General features: G+C 38.3%; 1 protein-coding gene across 1 annotated transcript in view; it reads left to right on the forward strand.

The window, feature by feature from the left end:
* EFNB2 (ephrin B2) overlaps positions 1–24,665 on the forward strand; it is a 45,264-nt gene that overhangs the window by 7,360 nt on the left and 13,239 nt on the right. Inside the window, exon 2 of the mRNA XM_032680887.1 lies at positions 15,223–15,506. Within this exon, the coding sequence (XP_032536778.1) occupies positions 15,223–15,506 (284 nt within the window). The remainder of the gene's footprint in view (positions 1–15,222; positions 15,507–24,665) is intronic.

Consider the following 24,665-nt stretch of genomic DNA (forward strand, 5'->3'; position numbering starts at 1 on the left):
CAAATGGATCTGGCTCAGTCTCTAGGTGGTGTTTATTTTCGAAAGGCAGGCTGAAATCTAGAAATGAATGAGATAAACATCTGCCTCCCCCCCCTCCCAGTTTACAATCCCTGGGATGAGTTTGCTGTTGGCCTCTTGAGTTCAGCCTGCAGACAATTTAGCTATGTTTTGTCATTTATTTTAAGCAATCTGCAGCTGTAAAGGTAGTAAAAAACCTCTCCTAGTGCGGCTACTTAGATTTGGTTTTTCTTGCCTTTTCTTTTAAAGAGCTTTCTAAATAGTTAATACCTGCTTTTCTACCCAGCTGACAACCCTGAACACTCTCAAAGTCAGTATTACATTGCAAATCAGCGGTACGATTCAAATGAGAAATACCTACTTTATTGCCTGCTCATTCGACTGCTAAGGGGGGAAGGAAAGCACTCAGCATTTGTTAGGCACAGTCTAGACACAAGAGGAAAAAACACCGAAGCCTACAATAACAGTTGTGTCTTTCTTTAGTGGGAGTGAGCCTGGGATGAGCTTGGCAAAATGGAATTCATGCTGTTTGTTTGGCAGTGGCTCGGACACTTTTAAAGTGTTTTTTTTTTTTTTTTTTTTTTTTTTTGTTTTGATTTGGTTTTTTTTTCTTTTTTTTTTTTTAATATAAAGATGTTAATTACATGCTTGAATCTATCATTCTTATCCTACCCGATGGTATGCTGGAAATCTTCACAATTCTGACTGAAAAGGGAACTCCAGAGCCCGATGTCTAGCTGCTGATGCTGATGTGATTTAACAAATGAAAAATAAACAAGTGCATATAGGGAGCCAGACAGATTGGCAGAATACAGGGGGCCTGAAGTGCTCAGATAGGTTTCCTGTCTTGCAATTTAACCTTCACAAATCTATATCAAAAGATCCAATTCATTTGCTGAAATTCTCCAAAGCTCAGGGGCACCCTCATCTAATTTACAGGCCGGTCACATCCAAGCACCTTGCATTCTGCATTTGACAATGATTGCTAATGGGCCATTCAACTAAAGTATTTGCTTGTTAACAGGGAACAGAGCATGATAAATGTCCAGCAAGCTTGCAGCCTCCTTCAGCTTTTCAAATGCAGACTGGTGCATATTTATGGCAGGCAAATGACAAAGAGAGAAGCTGAATTACTCTGGCCTTATGCTTTCTGTTCGAACGAGGGTTAAAGTAATTAAAGAAATAATGCAAAAACCGATGTCCTTTGTTTGCCCACCATTATCCAACGTTTAGCTTTCGAACCTGCCTGCCATGTCACATTTCAGAAATGTCCCAGATAAGGCACGACAGGTTTGGCAGGGAGAAGTGGGGAATCCTCTATGGAGAGCATCTTGGGCAGCGCACCCCACCTCTTCCAGCGCACACACTGAGTCCTTCCCCTCCAGGTTCCCCTCTCCTGAAGGAGTTTTCAGTGACATAAACTCGGAAGATGTCTTTAAAACACAGAGGTTTTGCAATTTGCACTCCTGTTCCTTAGATGAGAAAAAAAAAAAAACCACACAGAAAAATGGAGAGGCTTTGAGAAAACAAGTACATTGAGCTCAATATGTTTCTGAAAGCCTAGTATGAAAACAAAATGGCAGAACAAAAAACAGTTTTGTAATGCTCCTCCGCCCCCAGATAGATCTTAAGACCTGAAACGATAAAGCATACACACAGAAATTTCCTAAACTTGAAGGGTCTTCATTGTCATTTTGAATTATCTGGAGTTTTTTTGGTTACCGTTTCTATCCCTGTAAAATCATGTTTAATCTTAGCCCGGTTTTCAGAAGTCTTTGAGCAGACTTAAATACAGAATTACAGTAGGTAATTTTAAATTTCGTATACGAAAATCTCATTTAGTATTTTGTATTTGTAGTTTCAAGTAGATAAACGTGTTCAAAGCTTCTGTCTAGCTCCTATTCAACTCCATGAAAATACCTCCTGTGATTTCAATGGGTACTGCAAGTCTTGCAAGCCTGCAAAGGCTTTGCATTATAATTGTTTTTTCATTATAGGCAAAATTCAAATTTTCTTATAATGAACAAAATCTATCATTTTAGTCTAGGAAAGAGAACATCCAGATTTTATTTTTCTGTTAACTGTGATGCACAGAACTTTGATGCAATTATATACGTTGTCAGAGACAGCAAATAAGGGCAGGACCTCTATCTTTTTTGGCAATCCTGGCCAGCCAACACCCAGTGTTTATTGCGGTATCAGCATGATAATTATAGTGCAGCTGATTTAAACTTTGTTGTAATAGTCTGTGCTTTCTTCTGATTTTAAACATAAGTTCCAAGCCAAAAACGATAAAGGCTGGTAGAGGATTATGTTGCTAGGTGATTCATTCCTGGTGTATGGTATATACATAACTATAAGATGGGTTTCCTACCTATAATGTTCTTTTTAAATGTCTTGTGGTTGATGGCTAAAATAAGATTTACGAAACTTTATTTAGTAGGATCAGAGCTTTGTACACTTTAAAGCATAATCAAGTTTTACATGTGTCAATGGAAAATGAGAAATTATTTGGCTTGTCTTACACAGGAGGATAGGTTGGATGGTGGAATGATAATGTTAGGCTGAAAAATCTGTGATGCTGCAAATTGCTTCTCACTGTTTGTTAGTTTTTTTTCCTAATTATGCATTTACTTAGGTACCAAAACTAGAGAACGTCAGTGGGAAAGGTGAACACTGCACAGTAAAGGGAAGTGCATTTTAAAGCTGCAAAGAGGAATTTGAAATTTTATTATTATTATTATTGTTAGTTAAAGCCCAGTCTCACTTGAATGCAATTTTATTTTGAATTGGGAGTTCTGCCAGACTTCAGCCTGTCAGAGCTAAGAAGACTCAAATCAAGTCCAGGCCTATTTCTGCAGCAAACTGGAATCCTGGCTCCTTGCCTGTGGATTCATTCAGGAAGACCCATCTGGCTTTTGATGTTCTGCAAGTTTGAAGCAGTTTGTTTAAGGAACCTATCCAGTGAGCACTGGTAGAAGCACACATAACTGGGCTTCTTCTGACTCTTCGGGTGGTGCATCGTTTCGCAGTTTCATTTTTGCTTGGTGCTTGCCATCTGCTTACGTGCTGCCTGAGCAGCAGTTGGTTTCTATACCTGACTGGATAAAAGTGTAAATTTGGAGTTGGGAACATCTTGACTCCTTTTGAGGATTTGCAGTCCCACTTCAGTTGCTGTCCACACTTCAGTTGCTATCTTCATGTTTAATTAATTTAAGTTTAGTTCAGAAGCAGTCTAGCTTAATCACTGCAGAAGGCTTGACCTTCAGGTTTTTGGGGTGTTTCTTTTTCCAGGGTATTTCTGAGCTATATAGATTAGGTGAACAGAGAAAGTCACATTGGCAGACAAGATTACTAGTCTGCGTGAAAAATATTTTAAAAGATAATTTTTAATGGTAATCATTGTTCTTTCTATCAGACAGTTTTTAGGCACTTTTTGAAGAAAACCAAAAGCCAATTCTTCTTAAATTTTTAGCTTATTGTAGTCTTTTCCATTTTGTGGATCTTTGTGTGAAACCAAGGCAAGCAGGACTGCACTGTGCTGCTAGGGCCTGACTTGGGGAACTGTTCTTATTCAGAAAAATTCATGTCAAACATGTTCTGAATGCTGAGTATTTTTGCTGAAGCGGGATGAATTTGAGCATGAGCTGTCTTGAACCAAGGCCAGAGTGAAGAGTTTTTTGGGCTTGGACAAATACAGATCTCTCTGAAGCTTCATTGCTCTTTTTTAAATATCAGAAAATTACGTCAAAAACTACAGCCCTGTCTGCATTTGGAAAGAGATGTGTAGCTTACCAGTAGTCAGAGGTGATCCCTTGTGCCAGTGATGATCCCTTGTGATGATCCCTTGTGCCAGTGGTGATCCCTTGTGCCAGCTGGGAGCTTGAGCGGGCACATAAGCTGTGCCTCTGGAGTCTGGCTGCGCTGATAGCTCTGCTGGAACTGAGTTTTCTGTGCTTTTTTTTGCTCACCGTTTGGTGTACTACCAGCAGCACATTTCCACTGACAACTGATCACTGAGGATGACCCCGCTGTTCCCAAGATCCCCTGTTTTCCCCTGAGAGAGAACCCAATGTGCAAGGGGTGCACAGGCTTAGCCTCCCTGGCGATAGAGCCTGCATGAAATGTCACTGTCTCATGGGTGCAGGGCAATGGGTTAAAACTGAGTGGCTGGATCTTTTGTTGTCCCCAGCTTTCTGCTGAACCCCTCTGATGGACTCTTCTTTTGGGGCAGGGATGTCAGTCATGTGTGTAATGCCCTTTTGGGTGTTTACAGAGTTTTTTTAACTAATCCAGTGTCAGTGTAACTTCATTTGAGAGGCTCAGACCTGCAGTGGGCCAAAAGCTGATTCTTGGTAGGTCAGATATTGCTACTGCCTTGAAGGTGGCTGTGGCCACCCAGTTTATGCTGCTTCTGCAAGTCAGTCAAACTTGGGTGAAGTTGGTACACAATGTAAGAACGTAGGATCTTCATGCTTGTAAGTGGCTGAATCTGGGGTTTGATGCGAGAAACAAGTGCAGACTTATTGCAGATCTCCCACTCGGTTTTTGCTCAAGGTCATTTGCTCCTCAGCATAACAATGGTTTGCCAAAATAGATTTGTTATACAAACTTTTATACAAGGCTGTTATTGATTTGGCATAACTTTTCCTGAAAGTAGTGAGTTAACAACTTCTACTTCCGATGTTTACTTATGCAGGCAAATGGTATGCAATAATATATTTTCTAAAGACTGCCAAGCAGATGAGATTTTTTCTTTGAATTTGAGATATAATCACTGATCATTAATGTCTCATCAACTAAAAGGCAGTCCCTGCCCTCTTTTATAGACTTAGCTCGGAGCATGTCCTGAAACAAGACTGTACAGGTGTGAACAACCTCTAGTTAAGAGAAGGAAGACTGAAAACTTTGATTGGCATTCTTACATTGTGGCTGACATAAGACATTTGTTTTTCTAACAGGAATGGTGGAGAAGAGCACAGAATAGCTCAGCAATAGAACAATCTGGTTGGCACTTTTGAAAAGTAGTTCTTTGGCAAGTGCCAGCTACTCGCTGTTAGCTTTCTAAAAGCTAAGACTTAAGTGACTTGTGGAAGAAACACACATGGTTTAGTTTGACTTTGTGTTCCATGCTAACTACTGCTCTGCATTTCTTTAATAAAGTGCTATCTCTCTTGGTTTTGGCACACCCTGCCTCTGTGTGCACAAGTCAAATAGAGCAGTGGTTTTGCGTTACGCTGAATTCATGGCACAGATTTTTTTTATTTTACTTTCTTTTTTAGTTTTTACCCAAAATTCAAACCATAGAAATACCTGATTATCTTTGCCGCGAGAGCAAAGAACTACTTTAATATTCCCAGTAGCATATTTTGAACAACAATTCTTTAATTAAAACAACATTGGTCTCTTCCTGTATTTCATAGCTAGCAAATGAGAGAAAACACCAGTGTTAATATCAAAGGGAGTCAGTTTTCATTACAGTAATGGTTCAATTGTACAATGCTGTAGGCAGTGAAATTTAATATTATTGTGACTTGTACTGTAATTGTAGGATGACAGAGGAAAATGGATTAAGTTTAAATATAAGTGTACACAGCAGCACATGGACTTTGTCAATGGAAGCTGAGGGTTGGGCCAGGATGGGTCCCCTTCTGGCTCTGTCACAATGAATTAGTATTTTGTAAATAGCTGGCCACTAGACTATAGATTTATTACCTTTTGCAGATCTATGTGGACACAGACATACATCGATTCCATACTGACTGTAATTGCAGCGTGGAGTTGCAGAACTGGTTTATGCCTGTAGGCTTGCAGGGTATTTGAATGTCTAGGCTTCTTGTCTTCACCTTTCATGAAAATATTCTTGCCTGCCAGTTTGTGAAGTTTTCTTCTGAAGGATACACCCATCCTTTCAGTTCAGACATTGCTAACACATGAATGACCTCAGACTGGAAAGCCCTTTGTCATCTAGATGAATAAACCAAAATCAAATTGCAGATGATCTTTGCTTTAGAAAATTATGCTATAGAGACAACTAGTGTTAATGACCAATATCCCCCTCTTTTCCAGTTGCCCATATACATGCAGATTACAATGGAAGACAGTAATTTAAGCCATCCATTACTGCTCTCTTCCATGGAAGATTAAGGACAATCAAAACTAGATGTTTCATCTGTTTGCAGTGTAGGCAAGTGGAAGATGTCTCCAAAGCCTGTTAACTAAACATGATGCCCTGTTGTTTTACCCCGTATCTTCACAGTGTTTCTCAGACATGTGTTCGTGTTGAAACCTGTTCTAATGTTAGAGTGCAAAAGGGGGCAGTAAAGTGCTATCCAAAAAAAAATGTTTATTTTTATGGGTGTTTTTTGTGTCAAAAGTTGCTTTTCTCGATAGGTTTAAAATCTCCTGTATTAAAGTAATGATCACATGAATATTTTCTGTTTGAAAGGCTTACAAATGTCACCAAAGCGTGTCTTTAAGTGTTGTGGGAATAATGTTTGCCCTTTGTATTTCTATGTACTTCTGTCCTTTAATGGAGTCCTGAAACATGCTATATATTTCAAAGGAATCGAAGGCAGGAAGCTCCCCTCAGATATATTTAGTACATAGCTATATGAAGCACTTTTGAAAGAATTCCAACTTTGTTAATCATGGCTTATTCTCATGTTATGCACTAGAAGCGCCACGTTTCTGGAAAAAGTAAAATGAAAAGAATGCTGAGGCTAGGGGTTTCTACTTGAAGTACTAAAGTGTGTAGTGGTGGCATGGGTCAAGAGTTGGGCACTCATCCAGACCCGCATGCATCATTTGTCAAGAGGTAACTAGAAAGAGCAGCTAATTATAATGCACCTACTGAGTGCTTTTTCTTTCAGAAATTCCTCAGAATAAGCCATTTATACAGACTGGCTGCTACTCTCTACTGCAGCCACTTGCAGTTTTTAAACTCCACGTAGAAAGCACATTTCTGCTGAAATGGAATAAAAAGGAGAATGTGCCTGTGTGTTTCCATACTTCTGCATCAGAGCAAGTGAGCAATGATTCCCTGTTTGGTGAAGCTGAGTAAGTCCAGCACTGCTGTGAGGTTCATATTTCTGTAAATGCTGATGAAATGTTAATATAATACACTTTAAAATAGAACACTGGTCATATCCATCGTCCTTTTTTTTTTTTTTGTTCTTAGTTAGAAGACTGTCCTGAAGCACATTAGTGGTTCTTTTGTGGTAACAGGAATTGATTTAGTAAATGGATCAGAATTCTCTAGTGCTTTAAGTACTTTTAGTAGAGCAGTAATTGCTTTCTGCACATAATACAGAAACTTAATTGCTATTAATAGTGCCTGATGTGGAGGTCATGTATGAAAATCGAATATAAAATCTATATATTTTTTAAAAATTCCTTAACTTTAGTAAAAAATTGGTTTGTACATCTTTCCAACATTCAAGCCTTACTCTTGTGATAAATATTCTGAGTTTTATGTTCTTGTGCAAAAACCACATTGTACAGGAAAAGGCAGATAGATGTTTACTCTCAGAAGTTTCTTTTAAAGTAGGGAAAACATGCTTAACTTTTAGGGGAAGAAAAACAGGCATTTGGCATTCGTTTTACACTCTGGTTTTCTGTTGGGGGTGGAGGGGTAAAACACAAGTTGGTCTGAAGGTTTTAGTTGTGTAAGTGGGTTTTTTTGCTTTGTTCTGCAAGGGAGAGCCAAAACAGCGAGGGAAAGGGCAGTTTTCGAGCAAAACTAAACCATCTCTCGCAGGCGGAGATGACGCCTGATTGAAACAGATATACTGTTTTAACAGCAAAACCTTTCTGCACACTGGGTGGCTGAATGCAGTGTGCTGCCTCTGCCCGGTGGGGTGGGCTGGGCTGGGAAAGGGGGGGCCCTGTATCTGTGGTTACTCCAAGATGCCATGATCTCCCCCTGAGATGACATGATTCCCTGGACAGGGATTGCAAAGTCACCTACCTCTGCTGGAACCCAGGATTGAGATAGCGCTGAGTCTGAGGAGTCTGCGGTAACTCCTTTGGCTTATTGACTTTTTTGTACAGAACAATATCACATCTGTAACCTTGAACATCACAGCTTTTAAGGAACCAGCTTTTCTCTTTGAGTATCTCCAATCAGATGTGTTTGGTACCATGTTGCAGGTGACCTTCCATATATGTGAACGATGAAAGGGGTACGGTTCTTGCCAAATATCATGTGTTGGCTGCAGGTTTTGTGCTCTCTCAAATGTAAGACACCTTTAGACTTGTGACCATTCTAAGCTGAGTGGGGCAAAATAGTGTATTTCTGCAACAGCACTAGTCTTAAGAGTTATTTGTTGAAGGAAGCTCATAACTCATCAGAACTGCGTGTGATACGATGGTACAATTTGACTCTCAAATCCTGCAGGTCCACGCAAAAAAATGTTTTCTCTGGGGAGAAGTGTATGCATTGTCAGGCCATCCTTATTTTACAGCTGTTAGAAATCACCTGTTGTATTTTAAATGCCTTCCTCTGCTATTTTACTAAAGGCAGTACAATGAATGGATAGATGAAAGGGCTAAAATTTTTATACGTTTCTAATTCCCTGTCCACCAAAAAATTTGAGAAAGCGTAATAATACTACAGAATCATTCTTGTGTAGGTTATTAAGATTTCAGTTGCAAACATACTGCATTGTTTTGCCCTACTGAAGTCGATACAAATTTTGCAACCAATTTCAGTAAGAATAGGTTCAGGAAAATGCACCAAGAACAGTGCCTATGAGCATGGCTACTTGGGACACATGAAATAGTGGCACCACTGCCATTTTCTGTCCAGAATTGAGATTAAAACAAAATAAAATTTCAGTGCATTGCAGGTATTTGCCCCAGGTAGTCTGAAAGAATATGGGCTCCTTCAGAGGTGAGGATGGGTGAGAAGAAGGAGGTACCCCAAGTCCCAGAACGGAGATCAGCTGTGGTTTCAGGGGACTGTTTCAAAGCATTTGTGGTCTTACTGCAGGTTTTATTGCAGGGGAGCATTCTTCCCTTGCAGTAGAAGTGAGAAATACAAGAGCTGCAGTTTTACCAACTTGTCTGGCTTTTTATAATGTGGTACTTGCCATTAAAGATCTTAAGGAATGAGCGTGAATATATTTGCGAATTTATCTGTTTGAATTCCATTTAGTTCCTAGCCTGCAAGTCCCATTAATGCTAGTAACTATTCCTTACATGAATGGTTTCATTAACTGTGTGGAAAAATGTTACATATAAATAAAGGTCAGCGGATTAAACTTCTTAAATTTTATTTAAATTCAAAAACATCCCTGTTGAGCATGTTCTGTAAAACTTCACTATAGTATTAAAATGATTTAATAAGACTGCACTGGCAAAGAAAAGTAGCTTCCATAACTCTCTTAAAAAATTTTAATAATATGAAATGCTGTACTTCTTTTTACTTTCAAAGTTTTGTTTGCTAGTCTGTGTATAAAGCCAGTCTGTCATGTTGCTGTGTCACTCCATGGTATTTTTTCTCGCAGAGACTTCACGTAAGCATAGTGCCTTTCTTTTTCACAAAATTACATACCCATTTTGAGACTCCATATTAATCTTGTTTTGATGAAGCTTGTTTTTCTGTCTGTCCACAGCAGTTAATGATCCTCTTCTCATTGGACTCATGTTCACTTAATCCATTTAAATTGGAGTGAGATGAGTCCTATAAAATCACTGCTTCTGCTAAAAAGGCCTTTCATGTTTACAGCTGGGTGTATACATTCTATCCATGTGGCATATCTTTGTATATGATGTTGAGTATGACAGAAACTAATGTGAAAGCTTTGTATAGAGCAAAGGACTCTTACAGAGAGCTCTGGTCTATGTTTTTGAATTTGTTTCAGTTCAATGTTTTTGGGAATCAGTAAACTGATTTTCATCATAATTAGCCCACTACTGAAATCATTAGCCTTTTCTTGAAGCTTTTATTTGGTTTGCATCAAGCTGGTTAGGACTTTTTCCTTGCTTAAATATTTCTCCTGTGGACAAAGTGATATTCAAGATGTGAACGTTGTTATTTTCTCAAAAGTAAGGTGATGAATACATATACTATTTAATAACCATTCTTTTTAAACAGTAAGGACTTGTATGTGGGATGTCATTCTGTATTCTGTTTCAGTTTGCAGTTTTACAAGTAACGGACTAACATAGTGTGTTATTAGTATTCATGACATTTCCTTAATAAAACTTTTCAATGAATAACTTTATAGTCAGGCTGGTAGTTAAACTTCATAAAGTTAGGTGGGTAGGATTCCCCAACAGTAAGTTTCAGGCTGCATTTTAAGAAATGTCTTGACTGTTCACATTTTTAGGGTTATTTTTGTGACATTAAAGCTAACTGCCTACACCAATTAGTTCAGGTAAGTTATTAAAGCACAGAAGTTTGGCACTGTTTCCCCAGTTAAATATACAAGACTTGCAACAAGTAGTAACATGCTTTCTAAAATCGTGTTTGTTTTACAATTGCTACAATACCATTAAAGCTAAGTGTGCATATCTATATTTATAGTATGTGTACATATATCTATGTGTGTGTATAGTTTTGGAAGTTGGAAAAAGCCTGACAAAACACTTGGTTACATCAGTCAGTACTGATTAACAAAAAGTGTTAAGAATTTATTTCTCTTAAGAATTTTATCTGTTGATAATTTTACAATTTCAGAAATGATTGTGTAGTAAGAAGTGGTAGAATACTCTCAGTGACTAAGAGTGGGTAGGTTAAGTTCTTTTTTTTTTGAGAATTTGCTATTATGAGATTAGACAGGTTTGAGTGGTTATCATTAAGCAAAAGTCCTTTGTAATTTAATATGCTTGAATGTGCTAAGTTTCTCTGAACAGTAACTAGTTTCTAAAGAAATTAGTGTGAAACTGTGCAAAATATATGTTTTATGTTTTTATAAAATTTTACAATCAAATTTAACTTCTTGAGGACTTCGACCAGTAAGGGTATGTTAGTGCCAGGAACTGCTGCTGGCCTTAAAATAAATGTGGTAGATAAAATCATTGTAGCGCTGGTGTGAGTGGGGAACAAGATACTCTGTTCCTGTTTTCTGTTTGTATGTCATGTGACTTTTTGGTCAAATACAACTATTTCAAAAAATGTTTGGAACTCTGCAGGTTGATATAACTTGATAAGCTACATGATTAGTTGGACATGTGGGAGGGATTCACATCCATGGGCTTTTCACAGATGTCAAATGTCGCCCACAATACACCAGTTTTGGGCTGACAGTAAAAATGCCATCTGTATCCAAAAGTGCCAGACAGAAAGCGCATGAATTTTATCGTACAGCTTATATGGTACTTAATATACTTTTCTGTGCTTTTTCACAGCAAGCACCAGGATTATTTATTGTGAGAAGGATTTTTCAAATGCTCTAAAAGTCTTGCTATATCTGAGTGCTGACAGAAATGAGTTGGGAAGCTCGCTAAGCTTCTCTCCTAAGTTTCTAGTAGGGTACAGGGGCCTATATTGGTATGTAAGTTTCCTAGTAAATAATATTTAGAGCTGAAACTCAGAAAGTTAGAAAGTTAGCTTTTTTTAGACAGCAGCAGTTCCAGTACTGTTGCTATCCTGACTGCTTGGAGAGCATGCCACTGTCCCAAGACGCCACTGGAGCAACAGAGCTTCCTCAGGATCACTCACAAGATTCTGTAAACCTCTTGCTCCATCTGAATTATATTTCTGTTTTGATGGGAAAAAAAGCTTTTTAGTTAGTTGAAGGCACATTCTGATCAGACTTTTTAAGCCATTTCATTAACCTAATTTTTATAGTCACCATCCTGGAAACATTTCATCAGTGTTGATGCTACTCCAGAATAGTTAAGGCTACATGAACACTTGTGAAAATAAAGATTCAGGATTAATCCTAAAAGTTTTGTAACCTCTACTAATGCTGAATGTATGTTGTCCTTTCTTTTATTTTTCAGATAGAAGGTCTTCAAAAATAGGATCATAAAACAGTAGTCTTAATCCTCCTGACATTTCATAAATAGCTTCAGAAAATTCTTAGTACCCAGTGAATTATTTACTTAAAGTCTTTAGAAAAACTACAGTAGCAAAAGTATATAGGGATACGGGGATAATAATCATGACTACTACTAATGAGCCACTGTAAGTTTTGTTGTCGAACTGAAATACGTAAGGTGAAACTTTTTTGTTATCTCCATGCATATGCTTTGTTGTTGTAAGAAAATAAGGAAAGTAAATTTGTAAAATATCTCTCTCACAAAGGTCACGATAAAAACTACAGACTGTGGAAAAAATTTCAATACAGTCAAGTTCTCAGATTAATCCTTGCATTTTCAACCTTTTTTCTTCCCTAATCCTATCAGCGTTAGATCCTGCAAGTTCAGACACTCGAGTGAAAGGAGACTTACTGAGTGTAGTTCTAAAACTGTGCAGACTTCAGAGTCATAGCAAGAATATTCCCCTGCCATAAAGTCTAACGAGTGCATTGGTTTAAAGCTCTTGTAAAATGTAGTTTTAGTTTTCTGTTGGGGGTAGTTCTGTCCTCTACCTTTTATGGGGCAATTCCTGACTACTTAGCCAAGGCTCACAAGTGTGCTTTCTCTCCTGTAGCTATTTCTGAGGATTGCCTGGCATGCTGTTTCTCAACTCATCCTGTTTGTGCTCAGAGTCTGCATGGAATATGTGTACTGTGGCTGTTTCATGTATATACACAAAGTCTAAAATTGGAATCAGCATTTTTTGTTTTTCAGAGGAGCTTTTAGGTCATATTATTGATAATGAAAAACAAGTGCATTTATCTAACCTTACAAATTTCATATTTGTTATGTATGGAAATCTAAATTGATTAATTCAAAAGCAAAGATGCAGTCCTCTGAAATCTCATGTGTTTCATATTAAACATTCCCATTACGTGAAGAAGAATTGCTGGCAAGAAGAAATATTTTCAGCAGTGGGATCATACAGTGACCGTCCTTTGTCCTGGCGTGCATAATTGACATCTTCCTAATGTACAACACTGCTGCACAGGAGCAAAGTTAAAATGGGGCTGTAGTCAGACAAGGTGGTAAAGTCAATCATAGATGATGGAAGTTGGCTCAGAAGTTCTGTCCCTTTGCCTTCGCCTGGTCAGAGTTGGTCCCCAAGGAGAGCCGAAATCAGGATATGTGCTGCTCCCTTGGGAATGTTTGCAGACTGAGATCTTCCTGCCCACCTTTCCTTGGTGCCCCTGCAGAACTGGCGTTTCCCTCAGTCGTAGAATCACAGAACCAATCATATAGGTTGGAATAGGCCTGTAAGATCATCAAATCCAACTGTTAACCCAGCACTGCTGTGTTCACCACTAACCATGTCCCTTAGTGCCACATCTACACCTACATCTGGTCGTCCTTCTTTAGGCCTATAACTCCGAAGATGCATTTCCACATTCCCATTTGTTTCGCCCTTTCAGCTTTCAGGAAGTGGTAGTCACTGCATTCCTTTGGCATGTCTGAAAACTGGAGGGGGAGGAAGCACAGCTTTGCCCCATCTCCACTTCAATCTCATTTTGAGCAGCCGTGGCCAAGCCCAGTTTCTGCAGTCTGGAAATTACACTGCACAGTACAAAAGAGTGCAGTAATTTATACATCAACAGTCGCTTTTCTTGCCATAACATTTCATTGTTCTAGTTCCCTAAATCTGTAATTACATGTCTTTGTCCTGCTACGTGCTGCTTCATAACAAATATAATTCTTACACAGGCTTTGTGAGTGAAAATAATCCTGCTCAATTAGCACAGATCATAAACTTGAATTGTATAGGAGCAAGCAAAATTTGGGGGGCGTTGCATCATCCTTTAATTTAGTAAGCTCTCCCCCACCACTACTGCTCGTGGCTTCTTTCGCCAACCAGAGGCTGGAGGTCACTGACTGACGCCTACACCTTTGTTCTGTGTGGCTCTTAATACTCTTAATTTAAACTTTCCAGGAAGGCTGGCTGTGAATAAGCTGGATTTACTACGTGTGTTGTTTAAATGCTAGCACTTGGAGAAGGGTGTTCATTAGGCAGCAATTGTTTCGGTCGGTTTTTCAGGCCGATTTTCCATTAAGGAAGATCTTTGGAAAAGGCTGGCAGGCAGGAGAAAGAGGAAAGAAAGTTAGTCTTTTAGGTCTGTGCATTCGAGTACATTGTGTTGTTGGCTGTCATTCTGAAACATGCACTTTTTGGCCTTAATTGGAACAAATATATCTTAATGGAGAGAGAAACAAACTTGCTGTGGCTTTTGTCTTTGTGAGAACAAAGCTCCTAATTTTGTGGATTAATCAATACTATAAGTAATTATTTATATTTTTCTTTCATGAAGTGCTGATGTTTGCCTGTTAATTATTATGAGCAGAAAGATGCAATATTATGCCTAAGTGTAAACATTAAAGCTCACTGTCTGCTTGTTTAATAAGTGTTCCCATACTAAGGCAGAAGCACACCTGCGTTTCACTTCTAGCACAAAAAAGAAAAAAAAAATCAAAAAAGAGCTAAAATAATGACAGTAATGGTGGAGTTTATGAAGAGAAATCCTTGTAGTGTAGCGGTCACACTGTCTTGGTTATAAGTGTTCTATCAGAAGCGTGTGTGGTCTTTCGGTCTCTGCCCGTTCTGGGTCTGTAAGCATGGTGCTACTGAGTGACTGATGTTCCTTTGTGTTATACTAGTAATATCAATCAGCATCTTAATATGTTGTTAACTCTTAAAATCTAAGTTGTTTCCTGTCCCACTTGACTGTTCAAGGGGTTTGAAAGATTATTCTTGTCATTCTCCCATGTCCAACATTAGCAAAATATGTGCAGGAATAGTAGAAATGCTACCAAAGCAGAAAAACAGAATTGTAGCCCACCAGATCCTGCGGTAGCTGCTCTACGTGCCAAATGTGGAAAAAATAGCAGTGCTTGCCAGAGAGAGATGTAAAACCTGCTAGAGTTCCCACAACTGGGATAAGGACTATAAGATTCAATCCATCTCTAATTTCCAAGATCTAAATAAACATCTTGTTGATATTGAGTTAGGCTCAAACTGTTAAGATTTGGTTTGCTCAGTCTGTCATTTTGGTTTTGGAAACTGTGTTTGTTCCTTTCTGTTCACTGCAGTTGCTACTTTTCTGCATGAGATTTTATCAAGTGTCTCATATTTTCCCTCTTCTTCTCTTCCCCCACCCCCACCTTTTTTTTTTCCCATTTTAGATTCCTCCCTGGACAAGGATTGGTACTATATCCACAGATAGGAGACAAACTGGATATTATATGCCCAAAGGTGGACTCTAAAACTGTTGGTCAATATGAATATTATAAGGTCTACATGGTTGATAAAGACCAAGCAGATAGCTGTGCTATTAAAAAGGACAATACACCTCTACTCAATTGTGCCAAGCCAGATCAAGATGTTAAGTTTACCATCAAGTTTCAAGAGTTCAGTCCTAATCTCTGGGGCCTGGAATTTCAGAAGAACAAAGATTATTACGTCATATGTAAGTTCCACGTTTTTGTTCATTCTTTTGATTATAATTGTTCATTCTTTAGTACACTGTCTTGTACACTGTAAGCAAACTAAGAGGAAAATGAATGGGTTTGTATTTTTTACCTGAAAATAATTTCTTGCTAGCATATTTTCAACATTATTCCTGATTTCTGAAGGATCTCTGTCTCTTTTTTCTTTGGTTTGTGTAAATCAGATTGTACTTCTATGCCTGTAAAGGGCTTCTTTTTTCTGTGCACGATGTCGTGTCTTGTTCGCACTGAAAGTTGCGTGCAGCTAAACTGCAGTGCGTTTCCTGCCCACAGCCCTGGTGATGTACCATACTGTTCGCCTTGTCCTTGGGTCATCTTATGCCACGAGTAGGAGTACGGTGACCTGGCTTTTCTGGGATGGGGCATCCTATGTGACATGGCTAGCCATTGCTCCATGTGGTCCAGGCACTCCCACAGGAAACGTCTTTTGGCGGTTTTGGTGCCAATTTTGACAGTGTAGCTTCCTCACAAGGGTTACTGATGAGGGGCTGTGGTTGAACATGCCTTTCCTCACAACGTACCTACTGTGTCCATACAGTAGTCAGGAGGGTTCTTGGGCAAAACGTAGGCTTGCATGATTTTGGAATTTCATCCTTTTTCGTGGTCCTCGCTTGCAAAATGAATGTGCACGACACAGGCCTCTGTCCAACAAAATAAACTTTGTGTGAGTTTTAGTCTGATGAGGAATTTGTGGCTGAGAGCAAGTCTGGAGGTAGCCACGGTGTTTATTGATTCAAATTACTTATGATGTGTAAAGTTAATGATGTAAATCAGGAGTTAGCATTAGCTGAGACCTCAGCAGTACAACAACAATTTACATTAGTTTAGGTTTTGTCATTGTAATACTGTGTATGCCCTGCAGATCTCATTTAGCCCCATGGGCACTTTTGAAGTCTCAAGCAAGTATCACCAGGTATTACGAGATGGAACAAATTCTGTGTTTTGGCTTTTCTGCAGTTACAAGGAAGTTAGATACTAGTGTGTCTTATTTCACAGAATCATAGAATAGTTTGGGTTGGAAAGGGACCTTTAAAGGTCATCTAGTCCAAGTCCCATTCAATGTGCTGGGATCTCTTTAACTAGGTCAGGTCTCTCAAAACTCTGTTACCAGGGATGGCGCATCTGGCATCCCTCTGGGCAAACTGTTACAGTGTTCCACCACTCTCACTGTAAAAAATTTCTTCAATGTATCTAGTCTAAATCTACTCTCTTTTTGTTTAAAACCATTAATCCTTGTCCTGTCACAACAGGTTCCTGCTAAAAAGTTTGTCCCCAAACACATTTCTGCCATCTCCTTGAAAACTGAAGGATTAATAACTATTTCATGTGATGTCTGCCAGTGTAAATATTTCTTAATTTTTTAGTTAAAAATATGGGTAATTTTAAAAGTACTCTGAGTAAGTATTTTTAAAATGGAAATGGAAATGGAAATGCATTCAATATAAATTAATGCTCACTTCCCAGTTATATCCATTATGGTACACACTGCGTATAAAACAGGTTGTATGTCACAAAAACTAAGAAAGAATTCACTGTATTAAATATTCATTGTAGAAATTACTAAATAACAGTAGCGGGAGACACAAACCACCATTTTTTGGTTTTAAAGATCACTTAATATAGGCGCTTTCTCTTTTAGTCAGGGCATATATAAAAACTTGATCCTACTTAAACAGTATTTAACTTTGACAAACTTCCCACTGAGATCCATTGAGATCCAGGGTAAAAGTGACAAGATTAGCTGTTAATAGATAGTTATCTGTAACTCCACTGAAAATGTGTAGCATAAAAATGACCGTGCTCAAATATTTGGCTTAAATGCAGAAATATGCCCAGAATATAGTGCTGCTTTTAAAATCGTCCACAGAAGACCAGCTGTAGTGGAACAAATGGCACTGTTACAATTATTACCTGAGAATTAGGGGCACAAATGGAGCTTTCTGATACCCTGTCAGTTCTGTCATATCTATATCATGGATTTACCCAGAGAATTATTAAGTGCATATCATTTTCATTAGTTTTGTATAATTATTTCATTATAGCAATAAGACATAATAGGCGTTGCATTTCCTGTAAGATTACAGTATAACTTGGTTGAAAGAACTTAGTCAGCCTTCAGCCTCAAAAATCACACTGGCCTAACAGTAATACTGGAGTGCCTTAGGGTATTACTTTTCCTACTCATTGTGGCATAAACAAATGGCTAATTTTTCACTCTACTGCTAGCATATACTGACCAAGCTGCAGCGAGGGTACCTATACATTTTAATAGGCTGGACAAAAAAGCATCTCAGCCCTGAAAACCCAGCCATCCTGAAGCTAAAACTCTAACTTTTCTGTCATTCAAGGAGAAAACAGTAAACTCAGTGATGTTGGTCTCAGAAACACTGAGAGGAGTAGAAAACAAGGCAAGTGTTCAGCTAGGACACCATTTTACGGAGATACTTGAAGCTAGATAGGGTTTTAACAGTTTGTGTTCAAAAGGTCATGGCACAGCCTTGTCAATGCAAGTTCTGGTAGTCGGAATATTTACTGTCATTTCTTATAATATAATACATCTTAGTCATGTATGCAAATCAGACTGTAAATCGTTTGCATAAATCCCTCTTCACAGACCTGCAGTTCTTTCTTCTTCTGTCCTTCCTTCCTTCCTTCCTTCCTGTTTGATAGCTTTGAGTTTTGTCTTACTTGTTTTGTTGGGTTTTTTGGAGGGGATTGGAGTGCTATGAAATTAAAGCAGTGATGCCTTTTATGTGCCAGCTTTGATTTTGAAGTATTTTAGGATCTTGCATTACCTCAACTAAGGGGCATCAAACAAACCTGACACGAGCTTACTGAGCTCAGCATCTTTGCAGCACTTGCTGTGGCTGCCCCTGCAGCCTAATCTCATGCTATTTATGCTGGCAGGCTGTTGTCAGCCCTTTAAATGTTTTGTGCATCATCACATACCTTTATCGTCTCGCCATTTGAAAACACAGTTTGTTTTTCTAAGGTAATAGTATGTGGTTTGTGGAGCTGTATTAAACAGTAAAATCTCTCTTCAGATTAGGGGGTTAGTCATTTTGGGATAAGGAATTACACTGCAGGATGAAGCAGCTTCCTGAGCCCCATGTACCTTCAGGGACATGTGATTTCACAGGAATTCTTCAAGCCATAATTTTTATATCATCCAGATGTATTCACGATAAGTATATCAGAAGGAGATCTTTTCTATTCAGTGCTTCCCAAAGCCTAAGCATAAGAAAAAGATACAAATCTTCTCATTTCACAATAATTCGCAATATTTTAAAAAGTAAAAATGTAAATGAGTTTCTGATACCTGTTTTCACATTTAGTGCTACTTTCATAATAAAAAAAAAATAATCCATTTCCTGGCAGAATATTCCTCAATATGAGTATCAGTATCCAAAGAGTTAATTCTGTGAACACCAGTAATTGGAAAGATGATACTGAGTGGTATTGTGAAAGTGAATAAATGATGTAACAGTGTGTCCTTGCCTTTCTCTTCTTTGCCATCATCAATTTTTTGTTCCTGGGAAATGAATAGATTCATTTTCCTACAGTTACCTGATTTCAAGAGAACTGGAGAAGGTCAAATGTACTTGAGATCTCAGAAGTATTAACGTTTGATTATCCTAAAATATGTGACCATTTAGCTAACATATCATAAGTCTCTAAGGAAATCCTTAATCAGATGCATGGAGATGCATCATGCCCAACAACATAAATATCTGTGCAAAGGGCAAACTTACGCAGAAGAGTGTGAAAATTTGCAACTCTGATGTTTGCATTAAGAAGTCTTTTTGTGTCTTTGCATGGTTAGGGAATGAAGTGTAATTTTCTGCTGTTGTGAATTGCTCAGAACAAGCAATGAGTATCTTCTGAGTACTGAGAGATTGATCAGCAAATACTTGAGTCATGGTGTCACTACTTCAGTACCTCTCTTGGATGCAGTGTTTCTTGTTTGGAAGGGATATGTGTTAGCATAGTACAAATACATATAATATGCCAAAGATGTTTACTTTTGGTGAACAGGAATTGTCCTGAACCCTTCACTTAAAGGCAGAGGGCATTGAGTGCCCTGTAATACCCTGGGTTTGTGCTGAGGGAGCCCCTGGGGAAGCCTGAGGGAAGCTATGCCAGAGGGAAGGGAGCAGTGCCGCCTGCCTTCAAGCCACTGTCAAGCTCCTAACGTAAGCCAAGCAAGCACATACCTCACTCTCTTCATCTCTTCTTTAGCATAAGTAAAGTGAAGTTTATAGGCTGACATCATCAACATTAAAAAATAAGTCACCTGCAATGAAATCTTCACCTGTTCCAAATTTGTAATAGAATGGCTTGGAACTTGGGAAGAGTAGTTCTCTGAGATATTCCTCTATAAGGCTTGCTCTGCCTGGACCTCATTGGCCACAGTTGCTGAGCCGATGATGCTCTTCAGCTTTGACATTGGCAAAATGGAATATGCAGCTTTCCTTAAATGTTTTTTTATCAACTTTTTTCAAGTGACCCACTTACATAATTGGCTTCTGGTTTAAATTAAAAAACATATATACACACACACGCACACACATATATATATATATATAGATTTGATCCCTGACTGATTTAGAGGATTATGCTGGCTAGTAGCACTGCATTTTGGATAACTGCTTTAATAGTGCTGTGGCTTTTAAAATCAAAACAGTCATTCTGAAACTTTAGCATTAGCTGTGTTTGAAAAAATCACAGGTCTTTTTCTGTTTTCACTTTGTCATTCTTCTACAATTAAAGGACAATAATGGTCTGAGGAAGAACACAGTAAATGGATTGTGCCTTGAAGTATGTCCCAGCTGGGAAGAATAAATCTCTTTGCGTGGCCAAATAGATTCACATTAAAATATTATTTTAGTATGCTGACCAATTTAAGCGCTGACTAATCTGTCTGACTGGGCATTCTGAAAACGTTTTGAGGCAGATTTCAACCTGCAGCCCGCTGCAACCTGCAGGTCACCTAGCGAGAGCTGCCTTAAAGGAAACAGTAAACAGGTTTTCCTTTGTTCGAGGTTAATTCCAAACTAGCCTAAAATGGGAACAAAAACTCTTATCAGTATTTCAATTCATTTTCATTTGCAATAAAGACGTTTTCCCTGCTGTTTGTTAAAGACTCTGGGGTCCAGAAATCTACTGTTATTATTTTTTTTTTGTGATGCTGGTGTGATAATAGTCACTCTGATTCCATTTGTACATAGATCATATTTTTTTCTTTCCTTTTTCCTTCTCCTTTGTCAGAAAATTAGATAAATAATTTCTGCTTAGTGTAAAATGATATCCAGAGGTCAGTCTTTGACTCTACTGAAGAGTCTTTTAAGGGAAGTGTTAGCAATACCATTTAGCTCTTGTTGAATGAAATATAAATACAGCTTATACAAATAATATTATTGGAGAGAAAAATCACTTGTCTGTGCAGCTTCAGATTTCTAAGAGTCTAAGACCTACAGGATTAATGGAGTCATGGTCCTTTGGGGTTTTGTCCCAGACCACACAGGTCTTGTAAGAGAATAAGGCTATTTTATATTGATGGACTTTGTTCATATTCGGTGCCATTACCTAAGCAATACCAATCGTTTATCTCCTTTAAAGTAGACAGAGATAGTTCAGTAGGAAATCTGTTATTATGTGTCTGTTCCTAAGGGAAGGAAATGAAAGATAGGAATGCTCAGTTTGTTAATTGATGGCGTCTTGTGAAAAAAATTAGTTATCTTCCCCCACACCCCCACAGGTATTCCAAATAGATATGGAATCAGATGAAAATGAAAAATAATTATTCAGACTGGAAGAAAAAATTATTCAGGAAATACTCAGGACTTGAACAGGTTTTAAAGTTTCGTAGGAAGCTGTTTAATATTTTAAGTCACTATTTTTATTTCTCGTTTTTATAGTTCCTCAGAAACAATTTATAAATATTGGAAATACAGTACAGTCACAAAGAAAGATACACTCACTTAGAAGTCTTTATATATATAGCATTTATAGTGCTTTGCAAAAAAAAGCTTGAACCCTGTTCTTCTTGAAGTTGTATATGTTCTCATATAAACATCCTTAACAAGGCTAAATGCAGAAGAAGACTGGGTTGAGTGTGTATTTTATGCTTTATGTTCAGGCTATGAGTAACTGTTTAAATCAGGGGGGTGTGTACTGGGGAGACATACCATGATATGAGGAAAGTATGAGGAAAGTGTCTGCCTAAACAGAAACTTGGAAGAGCACTACCATACTGAAACACATTTAACTTTCATTTTGTACTTAACTTTGGTGATGAATATTTAGCTTATCAAGTGGGGTGACAAGTCTTGTCTTTATGCAGTTGCTTGTATTAAATGTTACATTACAGTATTTTAAGTCCTAACATAAAAAGTGAGGAACTTCATAAGGCTGTAATGAAACTGATTTTAAAGATTTCAAATTGTTTGCCTTATTAAAGTCTTTACATAGCTGGAATGGAGGGAAATGTACTTTTGTCTGAGAACTGCATTAGCTAAAACACAGGGTTGGAATGGTTGAAAACCGGGGTTAAACGTCATTATGGATTTTCTTTCCTGACTTTAGTTAGTCCTGGAAACCTTGGATGAAGACTATTTCAGTATTTATTTCTGATAAACCACACTATAAAACTAAGCTTTAATGGGCAGTCTTCAGTTTCGTTTTTTCAGTCTCAAGGAAATCATGCAAATATTTCTGTGAGTAAAAGCAGGATTAGGCTAAAGGTAGTCTTAGGTGTTCTTGGAGAAGAGTCCATATTAAGCTGATAAGGCTGTTATTAAAAAGCATGCTCGGATCTTTGTTTGCATGATTTATCTGTTTTCTGTTCAGTAAATGAAGACAGAAAAAATCACTAAACTGCAGCAGCAGACTAGTCATTATGTGCTTACTGAGCTGCTATGAGAGAAACAGAGTTCTGAATCCAAATCCTGCTAGGAAAACTGAAAATTATTTGTTTTTTATGTATTATATATTAGCATATAATAGTGTTAGACCACAACAGCACCGTTAATTACAGTAACCCACAATGGTTTGCTTTGGATGGCACCCGTGGAGGTCATCTAGTCCCTGCACAAACCTTTGCAAGCCCAACTGCAGCCAATTGCCTAGAACCATGTCCAGCTCAGTTTTGAGTATTTCCAAGGACAGAGCCCCTCCTCCTATACAGATGCTCCAGTTCCTTTATTGTCTCCATGAGCATTTACTGGACACTTGGTCCCGTAAGCCCATGTCTGTCTTGTACGGGGGAGCCTGTGACTGCACCCAGCATTCCAGGTGTGCCCTCACCAGTGCGGAGTAGAGGGGAAGGATCGTCTCCTGGAACCTGGTGGCAATACTCTAACAGATCAAGCCCAGGAGGCTGTTGGCCACCTTTGCCACGAGGGCACATTGCTGGCTCATGCTCAACTTGGTGTCCACCAGGACCCTCTGGGCATTTTTTGCAGAGGTGCTTTCCATATGTTTGGCCCCAGCCTGTGCTGAAACTTGATTCCACCTGCCATCCAGAGGCTGCCACAGCAGATGTGGTAGCAGAATCAAGAAATTAATTAAATAATTTGTGTTGCAAAAGAAAGAAAAAACAAAAAGAATGTTATAGTGTTAGAACACTAGTGAATTATTAAAAACTGTATAAATGTAAGTTTTAAAAGTATCAGTTTGCCTGTCTAGTTGCAACTTTTCAAAATTCTGAACACTGGAGGATTAACATCCATCCCACCAGAGTTTCCTAAAGTGAACCACAATGAACATGTTTATGTGATAATTTCTAAAGAAGCTAAACATCTAAAGACTTAATGGCAAGTGTTTTAACTGCAGGTCCTGTAGTACCTTGGAAATTCAGATTGCTTTGTTTGCAATGTTCCCTCATTAAAGTTTGCTTTGTGAGTATTTTAAAGCTCTAAACACAAACATAAGCATACTGCAATCAAAACAGTGTTTAACTTCTGATCATCTTTGCCAAGTGCGTAGTCATCCAATAGTATCATAATTGATCTTGGTACTAAGGTGCCAAACTCTGTGTTACTGAAGGATAGTTAGATGATGTAAATAGCTTTTTGTGTTTTGCAATAAAGCACACTTTTGTTGTCCTCCATGTAAAAACAGGAGATGAAGGTATTCTTTTATTGAAGCAAACATGTGGAAAATTGCTCTAGATTGTTATAGTACAGAGCATCTCCCCTGAAAGGAATGAGGTTCATCTACAGGGCAAAGTCTGACTGTGGCACTTTATTGGGGTTACTCCTGGACTCTGTGTGGTCAAAGCAAATAACATCAAGTCCATCTAAACTGTTATAACCTTATAACCATGAGACTGGCACATTTTCTCATCTATAGTGTTATGTTCTAAACTGTCACTAGGCATTAACTCAGTCACTGGTGAAGTCCTACCACCTAGAGATGAACTCTGCCTCAAAATGATGTTTTCCACTTCAGTGCTACTCGTATAGCAATTACTGGGTCATTAATATCATTGCATGCAATTAGTGACAGTAGAATGAGCAAGAGGTTTGTTATTTATTTAATATGAACTTTCACTATAACCCTTTCTTATCCATGTGCCACAGACAAAAACCAGAGAGATTTTCAAGGCAGGTGAACATCCTTGTAGAGTGATATTGAATTTGTATGATACAGAAAGTGGGTCCTCATTTTCTGTTAAAGCTTCTACTTTTGTTTCCGTCAAGCCGTCTTGTCATTAGCAACAATCAGTGTAACTTGAATGCTAACTAATTCTATTAGTTCTGTTCAGCTGAACTGTTAAGCAAAGCTTGCTGTGGTAGTGGGGAGATATTCGTCCCCATCCTGAGAGGCTTTTGTCAGTAGCGTGCAGGGAGAAAGGATAAACTTACGTAAAATACTTGTTTGTGGTTGGTGAAGTTAACTAGCTAGTAATCTGTTTTAGATGCATACTTTCTGATATACACTAAATACATCATAATTAGTGGGCTTACATCTGCCACAGTTACTTCAGCACTCACAAATATATAATTTGTTTATGTAAACTAAAAGCAAGCATGTGTGCAGTGGATCGTTATCTGACAACATTTCTCAGAGTATGTGAAATATGTAACTGAAATACTTTCAGAAATGCTTAACTGTAA

This window comes from Chiroxiphia lanceolata, chromosome 2 (assembly GCF_009829145.1).
Source record: "Chiroxiphia lanceolata isolate bChiLan1 chromosome 2, bChiLan1.pri, whole genome shotgun sequence".
In the NCBI taxonomy this organism is placed as follows: Eukaryota; Metazoa; Chordata; class Aves; order Passeriformes; family Pipridae; genus Chiroxiphia; species Chiroxiphia lanceolata.